The following is a 16,440-nucleotide window of genomic DNA, read 5'->3' as shown; positions in this document are numbered from 1 at the left end:
CACTTTCCTCGTCTCTGTGATGGGGGAGGTCATGTCTGCCTGGCGGGTGCCTCATGAGGACTGGTCCCTATACCAAGGGCTTTGTCTGCGGCATCTCAGTACAGACGTCCTCCATCGTTATCACCTGCAGGGAAAACGCCTTCAGGCCACAGTGGGATTCTTGAGATACCACTTTCCTTTTCATGTACCTCTTTTTGCTCTGGTTCCTTTGAGCCGATACACACATGTATGTTTCTATACTTTCTTTTAATTGTTCGTTACTACGCTGTCCCATCTGTTTTGTCCTTTTCACTTCCTTCACTTATTAAATATCAAATAATTTAAGAAAATCTTAGAAGTCAAATTTGGGAAAGAGAGACCTCTTCATTTGAAGACGTGTGGTTTCTGCATGACCAGGTTGCGTCACCGTCTAAGACTGTGGTCACTGTCGTATTTCATGCTCTACTTGGGCTGCTTTTCTGTGAGCAGCTCCTTTTGTGTCAGGTCACATTTCACCATGCTGATGCTCCTGGAAGTCAACAGGCATCACACCAAACTAGGAGGAAAACTTCTTTTTGCCTTATTATTATAAAGTCATGAAGAACTGAAAGTAGTTCCTTTTTTTTTTTTTTTAAATTAATTTATTTATTTTTGGCTGTGTTGGGTCTTCGTTTCTGTGCGAGGGCTTTCTCTAGTTGCGGCGAGCGGGGGCCACTCTTCATCGCGATGCGTGGGCCTCTCACTATCGCGGCCTCTCTTGTTGCGGAGCACAGGCTCCAGATGCACAGGCTCAGTAGTTGTGGCTCACGGGCCCAGTTGCTCCGTGGCATGTGGGATCTTCCCAGACCAGGGCTCGAGCCCGTGTCCCCTGCATTGGCAGGCAGATTCTCAACCACTGCGCCACCACGGAAGCCCAGTAGTTCCAGTGTTTTACTTTAATATTAGTATTTGCCCCTCCCCCAGAATAAGCTGATAATATATTACCTTTGTGCTGCTTTTATTGTTTGCAAAAGGCTTTTATGTTTGCCGAGTGTTGTCACATACAATAACTTGTTAAGTGCAACAAACCTGAGAAGAGATGGTATCAGTCTTGAACCTTTTAGTTTTCAAGGGACAGGAAGGCCACCTCTAAACGGCTTAGGGAAAAAAGGGTGGTTTTTGGCTCATGCGCCTCAAAAGCCCAGACTTCAGGTATGTTGATCAGAGGACAGAGACTTTCATCAGGACTGTTTCTCACCATCTGTCGGCTCTGCCTTCCACTGTTTGGCTTCATGGTCAGCCTCCACATGGTGGTTGGTCCTGGTGGCTGCAGGTTCATGGGAAAAGAGAGCAGGCCCCTTCCTGGGCCACTGTAGCCCCTGCATCTCTATGAGGCTCATGAATTCTGAACTCCGATTCGCCTGGCCTGGGTCACAGGCCCGCTTCTGGAGTCAGGCTTGGAGATGAGTCCTCCTGAAAGGCATGGACTTTGGATGAACAGTGGGGACACGACTCCCTAGAAGAAAATCTGTGTATTGTTTCCAGGAGATGGGTGAGGGCCCCCTATATAGCTATTATCACCTCCCCCCCTGTTTTTTAAAAATAGATGAGGAAACTGATGTTCGGAGAAGATAAGGGGCTTGTCCAGATGCCACAGTGAGATAGTGACCTAGGGAAGCTGGGCCCACGGACTTCAGGCTCAGTGTTCCGTACTCTTCCTCCGTCTCCATCTCCAACCAAGATGGCAAATGACCCCCTGGGCACAGTGGGGAGAGTGCTGCACCAGGGCCAGGCCTTCTCGGCTCAATCCTGCCCCCAGCTAAACGTGTGGCCTTAGACGCTTAGTCTCCTGGGTCTCGTTCTGTCAAATAGGGACACTACCTGTCTGCCAAATACTCAGTGAGGCCCCAGTGAGATGTGGGGAAAGAATTTAATCATGTAAGTTTCCTACAGATGCAAAGCATCCTTCACCTTCTCATAAACCCATGTGGTCTGCGCAGGCGTCAGATTTTCTTTCACAACCATGTCAAGAAAACGTGCTCAATGCTTTCCAGTTTCCAAAGTGTGTTTCATACCTCTTGCTGCATTTAAATTCCCCAAACAATCATGAACCAACTGTGAGGGGCTTAAGGAACTGGCTCTGGGACAAGCCACCAAGGGATGCCATTCCTTGGCCTCTGTCCCCCTCACCTCTGTGCTCCACCTTGCATCCCAGGAGCGTTAACCTGATCTGATCAATTCTGGGTGTGTCGTTCTGAGCAGATGTGATCACAAGGAATTCAGATACAGTCACATTATGAATGTGATTTAACGGCTATGTATTCTAATATTCTATGAATTACTTTTAAAATATCCTGGTTGGGTTATTAGCTGTTTTCATTTGGAGTAAACAAAACAGAATCAGAAGAAACTCATGTATATAACCATGAGAAAATAGATCCAACTCTCAAAAGATGAAGACTGAGAGTACCGTATTACTGCATTAAGTGCCTCTGTGAGAAAAATCTTAACAGCATTGAGAATCTTTTTTTTTCCCCTTCTCCCGTTACTGCCTTCATATCTGGCAGAATGTTCTACAATCCTGGAGACAAGAGTTTGGCGGGATAACTTCTGCCATACCTTCCACCCAGGGCTGTAAGGGGGGCCAGTGCAACAGGCTGCGGCAGGCAGTAGCTGGCCTGAGCTGTGACGCCGGTGCCCACACAGGGTCTGCCGGCATCATGGCCCCCAGGATCTATCCACCCTGGACTGATACTGATATCCCGGGGGCCTGCAGCCAGGTGCCAGGGGCCTGGCAGGAACGTGTTCCCAAGAAGCCGTGCTGTCCGATGAGCAGTGGGATTGCATTCGTGCTGCTGGACCACGAATGCGGCGTGGTAATGAGAAAACTCCCTGCCTCCCCAAGCTGTTTTGAGGGTGACATTGCTGAATACATGCAAAGCTGCTGAAACAGTGCCTGGAACTCAGTGGCAGGTTGACACATGGTGGCTGATCACATCCCACCAAATATGCCTGTTGCAGGGTCATCCCAGACTCACCCTCCATTACCCACCTCGCCCAGTCCAGCTACCACCCAGCTTCTCCGCTCCCCCTTTACTGCAGAACTCTTCAAGAGTGTTGTCCGCACCCATGCTGGCCAGTACCGTGGCCACTGGCCACATCTGGCTATTAAGCATTTGAAGTGTGGCGGGTCAGAAATGATATACTAGAAGTGTAGAATCCACCCCAGATTTCAAAGGCAGCACAAAAATATAAACTCTCTCAATAATTGTATATGGATCACACATTGTAAAGGTAACATTTGGAGTTAAATAATGCATTATTGAAGTCTAATGTCACCAGTTTCCTATTACTTTTTCATGGGTCCCTGGAAGATTTAAAGTCACCTGTACAGCACAGGTCATATCTCCACTGGAGAGCGCTGGTCTCCACTCTGCCTCCACTTCACTCTTGGACACATTCCAGGTATGCTTGGGTCCCAGCGCTTCACCAAAAATAGCTTTCGTCAAGTCACCTTCCACGGGTCAGTTTTCACTCCTGAAGGCTCAGCAGCTTTTGACACGGTTGTCACTTTTAACGAAGCCATTTCTCCTCCTGCCTCCAGGAACACCATGTTATGTTGACTCTTCTCTTTCCTCACTAACGACCCCCTCTTAGTCTTCCTTCCTGAGTCCTCCTCGTCTTCTCAACTTCTTTTTTCTCGTCCAAATGCACTCCCCCCGGGAGTTCATCCAGACAGATGCCTTTAAGCACCGTCTCTGTGGACTTCCCAGCTTTGTGTCTGCAGACAGAACTCTCTCTCTTCCTAGAAGCTGTAGCTGAGCCACCTGCTCCGCATCTCCATTCTTCATCCAGGACAGCTCCTAAAGCTTACATACCTAGAACGGATTTCTTGGTTTCGCTTCCCCAAGCCCGCCCCTCCCCCAGTACTTCCTGTATTGGTAAAGGGTAACTTCCTTCGTCCAGCTGTTTAAAGCACGGATCATGGAGTTATCCTCGACTTTTTTCTTCTGCTCACTCTCTATATCCGAGCCATCAACTCATTCTGTTGGGTCTCCCTTCAAATTGTATTTCCCGTCAGACTACTTCTCACCACCACCTGCCTCCCCCAAGACCCACCATCCTTGAATGGACCGCTGCAGTAGCCTCATCACTGGTCTCCCTGCTTCCACCCTTGTCCTGCTGTTATACCCAAGGTGATCCATTTAAAATACCAAGTCACTTTTCTTCTTGGAACCTTCCAGTGGCCTTACCATCATCAACACACACACACACACACACACACACACACGCACCTCTTACCTGCTCCCTGACCCCTCCCCGGGTTTGAAATGCTCTTCTCAGGTGCTTGTGCGGCCCATCCTCCACTCAGGCCTGTGGGTAGAGCTTACCTTGTTACCTCCCACAGCCTTCCCTGACCACCGTATGTAACACTGTACCCCAGCAACCCTTTAGAGGTTCATTTCTCCTCATAACATCATCTCCACCTGACATTGTATGGTTTTTTGTTTGTTGTCTTCCCCACTGGGATGGAGACTCCATGAGGGGAAGAACATTTTCTGTGGGTCCATGTCCGTCTCTGCAAGGACCTCAGACAATGCTTGGTGCGGAGTTCAGTGGTGCCTGATTGGATGACTTTGCTTGGTTTTCAATTCCATGCCCCTAAGAACAGAAGTTTGTTAACTCTGCCGGGTGTCAGAATCACTGGGGAACTTGCTAAAATGCGCGTGCCCTGATACCGCCACCCCCGAAACCCAAATGCAGTAGATTCTGGGGTAGAATCCTGGACGTTTTTGAACAAGCTCCCCAGGTGATTTTGATGCTGCACACCTGGGCTGCTCTCTGCCAGATGCTGCCTTGGTGTGCCAGTTTACATTTGTGTACCTGCTGCTCTGCTCTGTTGAGCTTTGTTTCATGCACATCAGCAGTCCTTGAATCACCTGGGAGCCTAAATATAGATCTCCTAGCCCCACCCCAGATCTTGTGACTCAGAACTTCCAGGGATGGGTCCCAAGAATCAATAGATCCCCCTGTGCCTCTGATAGCAGCTAATCTTCCCACTAGCCTTTGGGAGGCCTGGGTATGTTTTATGGACTCCTTGAGGAGGATATAAACCTAAGAGCGGGTATTTTTAATGTCCTTTTTAGGCCACCTTCACTCCCCATCCCTCATTAATCCAACAGTGTTCTGTTCAAAAGTAGTACTCAGTAAGTCACTGTGGAGTGACTAAATCCTTGATTTATCCACAATTGCAACTTGCTTTGTAACTTGAACATCCGCTAGTATTTCTAACTACATTTCAACCCAGCTCATTCTGGTGGGTATTCTCTTTGTAGTCCTTTCTGTCCAGGAATTTAAAATATGTTTCCCAGGTCAGACCAGACAGCATTGGGGGTAATACCCACCCCCATCATACTTAGACACTCACCTGCTCTGCCTCCCCATTGGACCTGTGCTGGGGCGCATGGGCTTTGGCTGTCCTTGACATACGGTGCATCCACTGGTCTCCAGAGCATCCCCAGGAACGGAGGCAGGCCTGACCCCTTGCTCTGGGTGCAGAGGAGGGTATCTCCCTAATTAGACTTCTGGGGCTGGTAGCCTTGCCCCACTTCAGTTTGGTTTCTCCCTGGAACTGTATATAGATACACCTTTACAGGTGGACGTTTTTATTTTATTTTATTTTTAATTTATTTATTTCATTTATTTATTTTTGGCTGTGTTGGGTCTTCGTTGCTGCGCGCAGGCTTTCTCTAGTTGCGGCGAGTAGGGGCTACTCTTCGTTGTGGTGCGCGGGCTTCTCATTGCAGTGGCTTCTCTTGTGGAGCATGGGCTCTAGGCACGCGGGCTTCAGTAGTTGTGGCTCACGGGCTCTAGAGCGCAGGCTTAGTAGTTGTGGTGCCCGGGCTTAGTTGCTCCACGGCATGTGGGATCTTCCCGGACCAGGGATCAAACCCGTGTCCCCTACATTGGCAGGTGGATTCTTAACCACTGTGCCACCAGGGAAGTCCTTACAGGTGGACATTTTTAAAACCAAAATCCTCAGAGTATTACCAAAGGTAAATAAATGAATGGCGGGGAGAGGTGACCAGGGAAGGATAGTTGCAGCATTTTCTTCCCTAGCTAGACTCAGAGCTAGCGTCCAGGTTGTGAAGAATCACTGGTGATTGATGATGATCCATAGCAATCCTCTTGGTTAACCTGTTTCCTAAATCCTGAGTCCCCGTGGAGTGCTCACTCTGGACTTTGGATGGCCTGCCGGTAGCCTTCTTGAATATGTTGGGTTTGTCTGTATTCTTTGCCGAAGATGTCAGGGTCATTAGTCACACAGAATCTGAAAAGCAGCAGTGTCATCCGGGTAAGCCCTGGAGGCATTTGCCACCTCAGCCTTAAGACTTTTGCTTCTGGATAAGCCGCGGTTGCATTTTGGTGCCAGATGTGAGAAGCCATTAGTAATCAGGACAAGTCCCTTGGGAAATCCTGCTCCCAGGTGATAGCTGCTTCCTCTGGAATACTTGTTTGGGGGGCACCGGAGGCTGCGATTTAGTGACAAAGGGGAGCGAATTAACCCTAAAATGTAAGAGTGAGAGATTTCTAATGAGATCTGACAGTTCAAGGGCTGAAGGAGTCTAATCTCTTTTCTCCCCTGCCCACCCAGTCTTCATACAAATGTAAATATGCCTCCTTCAACAAATTGCCAAATGTGGTTTTAATTTGGAAGCCGGAGACCCTGCCTCACCTTTTTCTTTCTTCTTTTTCTTTTCTTTCCTTCTTTCTTTCTTTTTTTTTTTTTTTAACACGAAGTCACAGGTTTTGCACTTTTTGAGCTGGACATTTCCTTCTGTCACTCTGTCACTCTTTCTGTTGTTGTTTTCTTCCAAGGACATTTCCCCCATTGTTTGTTGTCAGAGGAATTCGGGAGGAGAGTCAATTGTCCTGTGTTTTTTAGAGATGTTTTTGAAGTTCCCATAGGAAATGCAGAGTGCTCTTTAAGCTTAAAAAATAAATAAATAAATAAATAAAGGCAGTGGTTGAATCGAATGTGAGATGCAAAGAGTGTCGCTATCACAGCATCGTATGTTATGTGGTCTGTGCAGTATCCATTGTTGTTATTTATGACCCTGTCTGCCTCCATTGTGGACTTCTTCCAGCCTTGGGGAATTTACATCATTCCTAATAGCAAAAGGCTTTCTGGTTCCCACAGAGTTGTTCAAAGCCTGACTCATGCTCCTTATGTTAATTGTTCAGCTCTGAAAATACAGCACTTACAGGGTGTGGTTGTAAGGGGGAGATCTACTGTACTTATAGGGCATGTTTAGAAGTGTTTCACACATAAATCTCAATCTCTCTCTCTCTCTGTCATTTAACTTTTAAACTAGCCCTTTTTGGTCATCTAGTAAGTCTTAGGGGAAAGAAAAGGGACAAGCATCAAAATGCAGTATAATCCAATAAAACCGATTGTATTCTATTCACTGACTCTTAAAACTGACTTGGGTCATAACTGGACATGACTCTGAGTGACATTGGTCCAGGTCTGAACCATAGGCAGAGTTAGTGAGAGCTAAAGGCTGGTGCTCAGTGGCACAGGGCAGTGATTGGACGAAGCTCATGGCATCGCTCTGTGGGACACCCGGGCATCACACTGATGGCTGCCGCCTACCAGGCTCTCTGGGGCTGTCATTCTGAATTCCAGTGTAGGTCTAAAGCAAGGACCTGCTGGTACCTTACCAAGACCATTCCTTGTGGCAGCAACATTTTACTGTGGAATTGGATGGAGAAGGGTACTTAGAAATGTACCAGAAAATAAAAGAAGTTAACACCTTTTCTGAATGATCTACGTGCTAACAAAAAGGAAACAACTTTCCAAAAGTAAGAAATGGGTCAATGTTGGTGATGGTTGGGAGGTTTTTACGTTTTGTAATTGCTTCCTTATGAAGCTTCCATGGGAATGTATAAGGATAGATAAGATAGATTACCTAAGAATTATCTAAAACCATGTTAGTGCTGTCAGTTTAAGGAAAAAAAAAACCTCCCAGTTTTTTAGTAAGCAAGATTACAAACTCCAGTTTTCAAAGTACCCGTATTGAAAGGCTTAACTCTTGACACTGTCTTGAGTATTGCAAAAGCCATATTTTGCATTTTTGTCAATAGAGAAAATGTAAGAATTCTGAGGCTCATCAGGGTACAGACCACTGTGCCACCGGGTCTCTCCAGAAGGTCAGGCCCACAGTCACACGGCTGCCTGGCTCCTGACTCTGGGCGTCGTCACAGGGCCACAGAGATATCAGATAGTGGCCGAGAGTTCCCAGATGGCTTGGAATCACCTCCTTGCACGTTTGTGGTGCACGTTCATGTATGAAACGTGTGCTGGGAATCCAAGGGAAGTGACAATTTACCAAAAATTTCTAAACTAAAAAACATTAGAATAGCTTAACACGACGTAGTTTCATCCAGTCCTCACCAAATGAAATCTGTTCACTGGGGCATTTGTAGTGGAACTGTTTTTCCTCCTGTTCAGCTAATAGATTTCTGGTTGAACTTTTGTTATCTTTTGGAATAGCCGGGAAGAGCTCTCCAAGGAGCGTCAGAGGATCGTGCTGCGTGCGTGGAGAGGCCGCTTCTTCCTGGTGCAGAGCTCAGGAGAAACGCTCTGCAAGACCTGTAGGTCCCACGAGTTTCCTTTTCCTCCCTCTGGACTGTCTGTATGGACTGGCACATAACACGAGGTCTAGAATTCAGCAGGAGTGCTCGGACCCTAATCACAGAAGCCCCTCTGGTGCTGACCCTACTCTTAAGTCACAGACTGGCTTTTCCTCCTTCCAAACTCTTTTTCTCTCGCTTTCTGGACAGTGGGGAGCAAGGCCTTGCTTCACAGGTGTGTTGCAGAGAGTAATTAATGACGAGCGCTTTGAAGATGAAAAGCACCTGTTGAGGGTATTTCGTACAACTTTCCGAGCAACCCCAGACAGATCTGAAAAAATACACTCCTTTCCTAAAGGTGCCTGTTCTGACCCTCGTGTCATTGTGATAATCCTCGGGGCCCTGAAAGCAACAGTAAGAACACAGACATACGTATTGGTTCCCAGACTAAAGCTTAGCCTAAAGAAATATTTTAGTCTCAATATTTCGGGTTTGGTGGTTTAAGAAACTTCTTGCCATTCACAAGGCTCCAGTCTCTGAATTCTCCGTGGGCAGCTTCTATCCTGCTCCTCCAAGTGAATTTCACACTTACTTAGAGTGCAGTTTGCATTATCAGTTGTATGTGTGTTGTAGAAAAGGGGTTTGTGTATGTACAAGCATGTTCTTATACATACACACACACACACACAGCCTGTGCTTTGGATGTATTTGAGCATTTACTTCTGGGAAAAAAATCAATGTATTAAATGTAGGCAATATTGATCTTTAACATCTGAAATGAATGCCTCTCAGCCTTAGTTAAAATATGAACTCCATCATAACTCCATTGATAACCCAGTGATCGATAAATAGTGTTTCCTCGTGTACTGGAAAATGTGATGGCTCTTGCTTGATCCGGTCTGCATGTAAATATACACTTGGGGATGTTCCTAGATTGGCCGAGGGGTGAGGACAAAGGAGAGTAGCACATGCGTCCTGCTTCAAGTGTAAGAAGTGTGACAAGGGGGATCTGGAGGAAACCTGGCCATTACAGCTTTACAAAACCAAAAAATCTTTCTTTGTTTTAGTGTGAACAGAACTGAAACAAAAAGGAGCGTCGTGAGCAGATCACAGAGCAGCAGGAACAGTGTGGGAACATCCAGTGGCTCAGTGATTGCAGAGGTAGCACGGAAGAGGTGGGACAGCGAGGCCCCATCCAGTCCCCCGGCCGCAGGACAGGCGAAGGCTTCCATAAATGCAGCTGAGAGCCACCGGGGGCTTCCTGTTCCGAAGCTGGAGAGAGTTCATCAGCCCCCGCCAGCAGGCACCAGCAGCCAGCAGAAACCTCATCCTGGGGCGCGGTTAGAGACGGGGCTTCCTCGCGGGAGCCCCGTCTGTAGCTGTGAGTCAGCATCGCCGGGTCCAAAACAAAGTACACGAGGGGCCGGAGCGCAACAGAAACGCAGGAGCCGCGGCTCTGTGGAAGACGCCGACCACCGCAAGAGAGCCTCTCTTGGAAGTGATCGATTAGTCCCGAGGGAAATAATAGTGGAAAAAAAGCAAAGCTGTCAAGGTTTTGCCAACTTCGGAGCTGTCAGATCCGGGGTTACTTTTGAAACGAGATTTGGCAGAAACCGCGTCTAATGAAGAGTTGCATGCTTTGGAAAATCTCTCCTCCAGACATCTTATGAAAAATAAGCCAGGGCAGGCACGGCAAACCGGCTCAGCCACAAACACTGAAAGATTAGCTACGACTCAGGGCAGCCCAAGCAAGAAAAGAAAGAAGTACGGAAGAGGCCACTAACTTACGGAAGAAGATTGCAAACTCGTAGTTGAGGATATAGTGGCCAAGCCTGTGACAAACGAGCAGTGTGTCTAGATGCCGTGATTTTAAAGGAATTCGGAGGATTGTTTCAAATAGAAAATACATACCTGCGTTGGGTCAGCTTCCAAAGCAGCGGCCTCCAGGAGCCTACATGCTTGTTCTGACAGCATTGCTACTTTCTCATTCACACTTTATAACTGTCTTCAGAAATTTACTTGAGTGATAAATAGCCACTCGCTTTGTTGGCAGTGACAGTGTCCATGAAGGAACCGCATGAAGAAACCAATCTTGTGCCTCCTTGTCACATCCCTGTACGGACCACACGACGGGCCACGGTGCTGCTGGTCAGTTCTCCTGCCCTTCAGCCTGAGGAGGGCAGCAGTGGAGGAACAGGCTAGCGGTTCACACCGTCTGCCTGTGGCACCAGCATCATGGTCTGAATCTGTGGAAGAAATGCAGAGCCTGGGTCCCACCCAGACCTACAGAATGAGAAGCTCGGGGGGGATTCTGAAACCTGCCCACGTTCGAGAACCACCGGGTTAATTGGAGACTCCCTAGTGTTGATCTCCTCCAGCCTGGCAATTCTGGCCTCCAGCGCATCAGCAGGGGCCCACGTGTGGACATGCACCCATCATGCTCCCTCAAACCTGTAAAGCACCTGGGTTCAGTGTATGAGTCACTCTGTTCCCAGCTTCTTAAGCAGGGCGGCCACAGAGCCCAGGGAGCTGTGACTTTATCCTAAGAGTTGCAGGACATTTACATATAATTCAGCCCAACATTAGGGGAAGATGTGGGAGAAGCTTGTTCTTGCTTGTAGCTCAGGCATGTCCCTGCCCTTGCTGCCACCTCTAAGATTCTGGTTTAAGTTCAGGACAGACCAGAACCCAAGTGGAACTCAGCGGCCAGAGTTTGCAGTTTTCCACTTGGAAGGCTTCACAGGCAGTTTAAATTTCAAACCAGGAGCCTTCCATTTGCAGTATCACCCACTGTTGTCTCCAGTGGGCTTGCTGAAATGTCACATAGTGAATCATAGCAATGACTTATTTTGGATGGGCACCTACAGTAGGTTTTCTTAACCCAGTTTCATTCTAAAATAAGGAAGAAACCATATGCAGAGGCCACCCATCAAATGTATCTTTTTTCCTGCTCAACATTGGGTGGTCCTTTGAAGTAGTACCTCCCTAGTAACAAGGAAAATCAAGTATATTCCCCAAAGTGTAGGAGTTAGCAAAAAATAACCCAGAAAAAGCCCAACAATATAAAAGAATATGGAAGTAGACACAGTGTAAGTTCATGCTTAAGATTAATTAGTGGTTTCTCCCAGCTCATTGTGTCCTTCCCCACTCTCCTTTCCCCTCTTAGATTGCAGGGCAAGGCTCATTAAGAGGCAACCATATTTCATGGCATCATTTTGCATCATGAAGCTAAGTCTTGCTTGCCATACCTGGCCGTGGATACAGGTGCTAGGCCTTTGATGTTCCAGACTCTCCTGGTAGCCTGTTCCCTTCCTATGGTCCCAGCCTCACCACCCACACCAGGAACATGGCCCCGCCCACGGATGCCCCTTCCGCTTCCCATTTAGCTTTTTTCCTGCCCCAGGTGATTCCAGTCACAGGATTCTATGGGAGAGGGAGCCCAACAGAATACCAACCACAGTGGAGCAGATTCTGCTCCTCCAATAGGGGCAGACTACACAGGGTGGAAACCTCCTGAGAAGGTGGTAGAACGTGGCCCATCCTGGGCCCCTCTCTTAGAGCGATGCTATTCTCGGTGTGCGCTTCACTAAAGACAGAACCACAGTGTGTCATTGAATCTCCTTAAACAATTACTGGAACAGTTTAAGCAGAGAGGGCACAAATAGTAACCCAGGGAATAGGCCAAGAAACAATGAGCTCCCTGGAAGAGTCGGGAATTAAAAAGAGCCATTCCAATAGCTGCTGCCTACCCCAGACCTAGGAGATATTTGAACTGGAGGCACCAGAGAAAGTTTTTATCGAGTTTTTATTTCATTAGTTAACCTAGGCCTGGTGGTTAAAGCCAATACTTAACACGCTTAGTGATCGTCCTTCAAGAAAAGTCTTGTTTTAGAGTTTGGTGTATTTGTGGACCTAACAATGACTGTGATCTAGAGGGAAAATAGCACCTTTGGCTGTAGATAGATAGGGTCTTTCTCACAGCCATCATGTACGTGGGATTTTTATCAGGATTAACAGAGGGAACAGCTCTCTGCTTCCGCAATAGGGCATGTGTTTGAGGAATTTCACCTTTAAGCATTTTCCTTCCACATGTCTGAAACACCCATGGATCTCTTGTTACTTGAGTGGTGCTTTGATTCTTTGGATATTTGGAAGTACGGAGTGGAAAAGGGCTGCCAGGTTTTTTTTGTTGCTTATTAGGTGGGAAATGAAGAGTTGGTTCTCTACTGCCAGAAGTGGGTGTGTTTTGATATTCTTAATAATCTTAATAATTTCCAGCATCTGAAAATCTGAGACCTTGTCAGTATTCTTAGTTAAAAAGAATAAGTTCTTCAACCACTTACTTAATAAAGCAAATTAAATGTATAGTCAAGTTCCCGTAAGTCTGATGCTTGGAAGAAATATGGATCCAATTTGATTAATGTTATAACTTTGAACTCCCTAACTTTCTCGATGTCATGGCTTCTACGTCACCTCCAAGTGCTTTCAAATGACTTTTTAATAGATTGGTGTTGGTTGTTTTTTTTTTTTTTTAATGTCCACAAATGTCTGAGAACAGTCAGTGTGACTTTTCTTACACATTTTTCTTTTCTTTGCTTCTGGAGGTTAACTGTCATCCAGATATGCATATAAATTGCTAACTGCAAAGGAGCAAACGTTTGGGGAGAGAGGAGTAAATGCTGCAGCTTTTGTGCTCACTTATTTTAAATGAAAAAAATAGGAAAAATGTATTTCATTTTATAAAAAGCAAGAGTCACAAAAACTCTCTGTATTTTGATTTTTGGAGAATATAGCTTCTTTCTGAATGAGATATCTCAGGGTATATCTTGGGGACAACAATGGGATCACAGTTAATTTGTTTGCTCTCAGTGTCATGTTTGGACTTTAGCATGAATTGTTGTGCCTATCAGTGGCTTTTGATTTCAGAAAGAGCTCAGAGAGAGCAGAGCACGTAAGGGAAGGAAACCTCTGTACCCAAGAGAGTGGCCTGGGATCACGGTGTGGCCGCTCCCAGTTTCCTTGAATTCCTTCTTGGCAGGACCCACTGTAATATCTCCACAAAATTCTGGTGAGTGGCCTTCCTTTGGCTTTCCTCAGAGCCAAAACCTCTCTATTCAGTGTGCTGTGCTGTGGCTTGAGTATGGAAATCCTTTTAATTTCTTCTTTTCTCTTATGAGGAAATTTCCACGCTTGGTTTGTCAAGACAAGAGACTTCAAACGTTGTTATTGAAACACAAATGAATTGAAACGCGTTGCAACAAGTAAGAAATCAAAGTTAAGCTGATTTCTGTTAAACAGTTTAAAGTCTTCCTTGGTACAAAATAAATTAAGCGTTGTAAAATGAAGTTAATTCAGAAAATCAGGGCAGAAGTCTAACCATGTATATCATTGGTATTACAATTCATGATGCAATTAAATTCTCAGAAATCTGCAGAACTCCCTCTAATTTGGTTTCTTTGTTTACTTAACAAGGCAAGGAACAAATACATGTCAACGTGTAGCTTAGCAGAGGGAACTTGAGTGGATGAAATTATTGCCTTTAATTGTCGAGAACTGCTCAGTACCGGGGTTGGATTTAATCACATAAGTTGTATTATGCAGCATGATATTACCTGATGATTGCTGTTACAGTTACTTATCAAAAATCTTGTTAATTAAACAAAAATCAGTGAAACCATACATTTGATCCCCAAGCACCTGACCAGGCAACTAAAGGTATGGATTTGACAGATCCCCAGAATAAACTTTCTTCAGTCAAGGTAGGAAGCCAAATACTGCAGGCATCACCAGGAGAGCTCCCTTCTCCCATTAGCCTTATCCTCTCATTTGTTTTGTTTAAACTGCTAAAATAGTTTAAATAGTTGTGCATGCCTAGGGGATGAAACTAGTATGTAGTGTAAATGAGCCTGTTTTATGAATAAAAAGTAAAATTGTTTTAAAAAAGTAAATTAGTGTATGTCACTTTTCTTTAAAGCGAGTGAATTAACCCCAAGGAATATACATTCAAAATGCCCTTTTCTGAACATGCTATTTATAAAATTATGTTCTATTGGTTGGAGACTTTTTCCGCCTTGCAGCAATTCTGAGGTTTTGAAGACTGTGTTAAAATAATCAAAGGGGCTCTTCATTTGAACCATTGGCCCTAAAGATTTAGGTCTGGAACATCCTGTGCGGGATGTTGTGATTAAATTGGCCCGTAAGACTTGGGGTGGTCTCTGCACTGCAGCTATGTTACCGCTTCTGCTCCCAGTTGTGAGCCAAGATAGACTCCTCTCGTGAGGGGTTAAAGTATGTGACCTTGACTCCTTTCCAGAGAATCTTGACATTTCCCAAGTGGATTCATTTCCATTTTCGAAGTGAATTTAGTCCTAGTTCAGCACCGAATGAAGCTCTGGGCTGACTCTTTCTCTGCACTGCCTTTTATGACAGGATCCCAGGCCTCTCTGGTTGCTTGTACATATATTTCCCCTCAGATCCTGTACATAATTTTTCAGAAGCATTTCAATATCAGGTTGGAATGATACATCTGAAAGCTGTACGTGAAATGCTGAGAACCGCTGCACTCGACAAAGCAAAGCCCATTTCTTCTTGCCGTTTTGGTCATGGGTGCCGTGTGGCCGGCCCAGGAAAGCTGCCCTGCCCTGCCTGGTGCTGCTGACAGCCCTGCTGTTTTACCACCAATTGGTTCATGTATTTGGGGACAAGTCACTTAACCTCCCGGGCCTCAGTTTCTTCATCTGTCAAATAATCTCTGATAGTTTAAGTGCAACACTTGGCTCCATAGAGCCCCGAGGTAAGCGTACCACTCCGTGTATTAATTTCACCATCCGTTTAAAAATGGGTTCTTGACACTGAAATTGGAATTACCTGGGTAGCTTCTATTGGCCTAGGCATTGGCAGTTTTAAAAGCTCCTCAAGTTCTCATGAGATGCCATAGTTAAGAACTATTGTTTAAAAGCGCGGGTGGGGACTTCCCTGGCCATTCAGTGGTTAAGACTCCGCGCTTCCACTGCAGGGGTCACGGGTTGGACCCCTGGTTGGGGAACTAAGATCCCGCAAGCCGTGAGACGTGGCCAAAAAATAAAAGTGGCGGTGGAGGTTTGAGTGTGTTTAACTGGATGTTAAAAGAGGCAGGGTCTGCGAAGAGCTGAGTATCCTTTAGAAGAGAGGCTTTCTGCAAATGAGAAATGGGCCTACTTTCAAACAAATGGGAAGGGCTTAGGTGACAAGGTATCAATAGGCGTAAGTTTTAATCCTACAAGGGACGTGTTCTCTTTTCTCCCGAAGGCCCCCTACGTTACTTCTGCTGCTTTAGACCCGACACATGAGGCTACCTTCATCTTTGCCAGCACTGAGAAATTGTTACCCTCGTACAGAAGATGAGTTTTTAAAGCACCTAAATAATTGTCTGGGGTTTGCCTTTGATCCACGATCATTAATATCGTTAATAAGCTCTCGAAAAGTGCGTGTGAATCTCAAGTTCACATTTGGCAGGGTAGTGGAAGAAAGAACGCTTTTAAAATAGTTTGGCTCAGAAAGCGCATCTGAAATAACCCTGTGGGAAAATCAGGAGAATTTCTCATCCTCTAAAGGATTACCTAGGATGAGATGCTGACCTTGTATTTTAAGTTCAGTTACATTTCTTAAAACCTCATTCATTACCCACACTGATTTATTTTAGGTGGTGAAGCAGGCTGTGGGAGGAGACTCCGGTGATGTACAGCTTTCATGTTTGCTTTCTGTTCTTTCCACAGTTCCCCAAAGATCATAACGTGCATATATTTCTTTAAAAAAAAAAAAAAAACACAGCTTCTTCACGAGATTTACTATAGCTTTTTCTCTCAG

General features: G+C 45.8%; 1 protein-coding gene across 1 annotated transcript in view; it reads left to right on the top strand.

Moving 5' to 3' along the window:
- The window catches only part of SLX4IP (SLX4 interacting protein), a 72,524-nt gene extending 57,922 nt beyond the window's left edge, over window positions 1-14,602 (top strand). Inside the window, 3 exon segments of the mRNA XM_057529279.1 lie at window positions 8,516-8,616; window positions 9,663-10,128; window positions 10,130-14,602. Of these exon segments, the coding sequence (XP_057385262.1) occupies window positions 8,516-8,616; window positions 9,663-10,128; window positions 10,130-10,378 (816 nt within the window). The 3' untranslated portion in view covers window positions 10,379-14,602.
- The last annotated feature ends 1,838 nt before the right edge of the window (window positions 14,603-16,440 follow it).

Source organism: Balaenoptera acutorostrata, chromosome 15, assembly GCF_949987535.1.
Source record: "Balaenoptera acutorostrata chromosome 15, mBalAcu1.1, whole genome shotgun sequence".
NCBI classification, from domain to species: domain Eukaryota; kingdom Metazoa; phylum Chordata; class Mammalia; order Artiodactyla; family Balaenopteridae; genus Balaenoptera; species Balaenoptera acutorostrata.
This window is presented reverse-complemented; position numbering and strand designations above follow the sequence as displayed.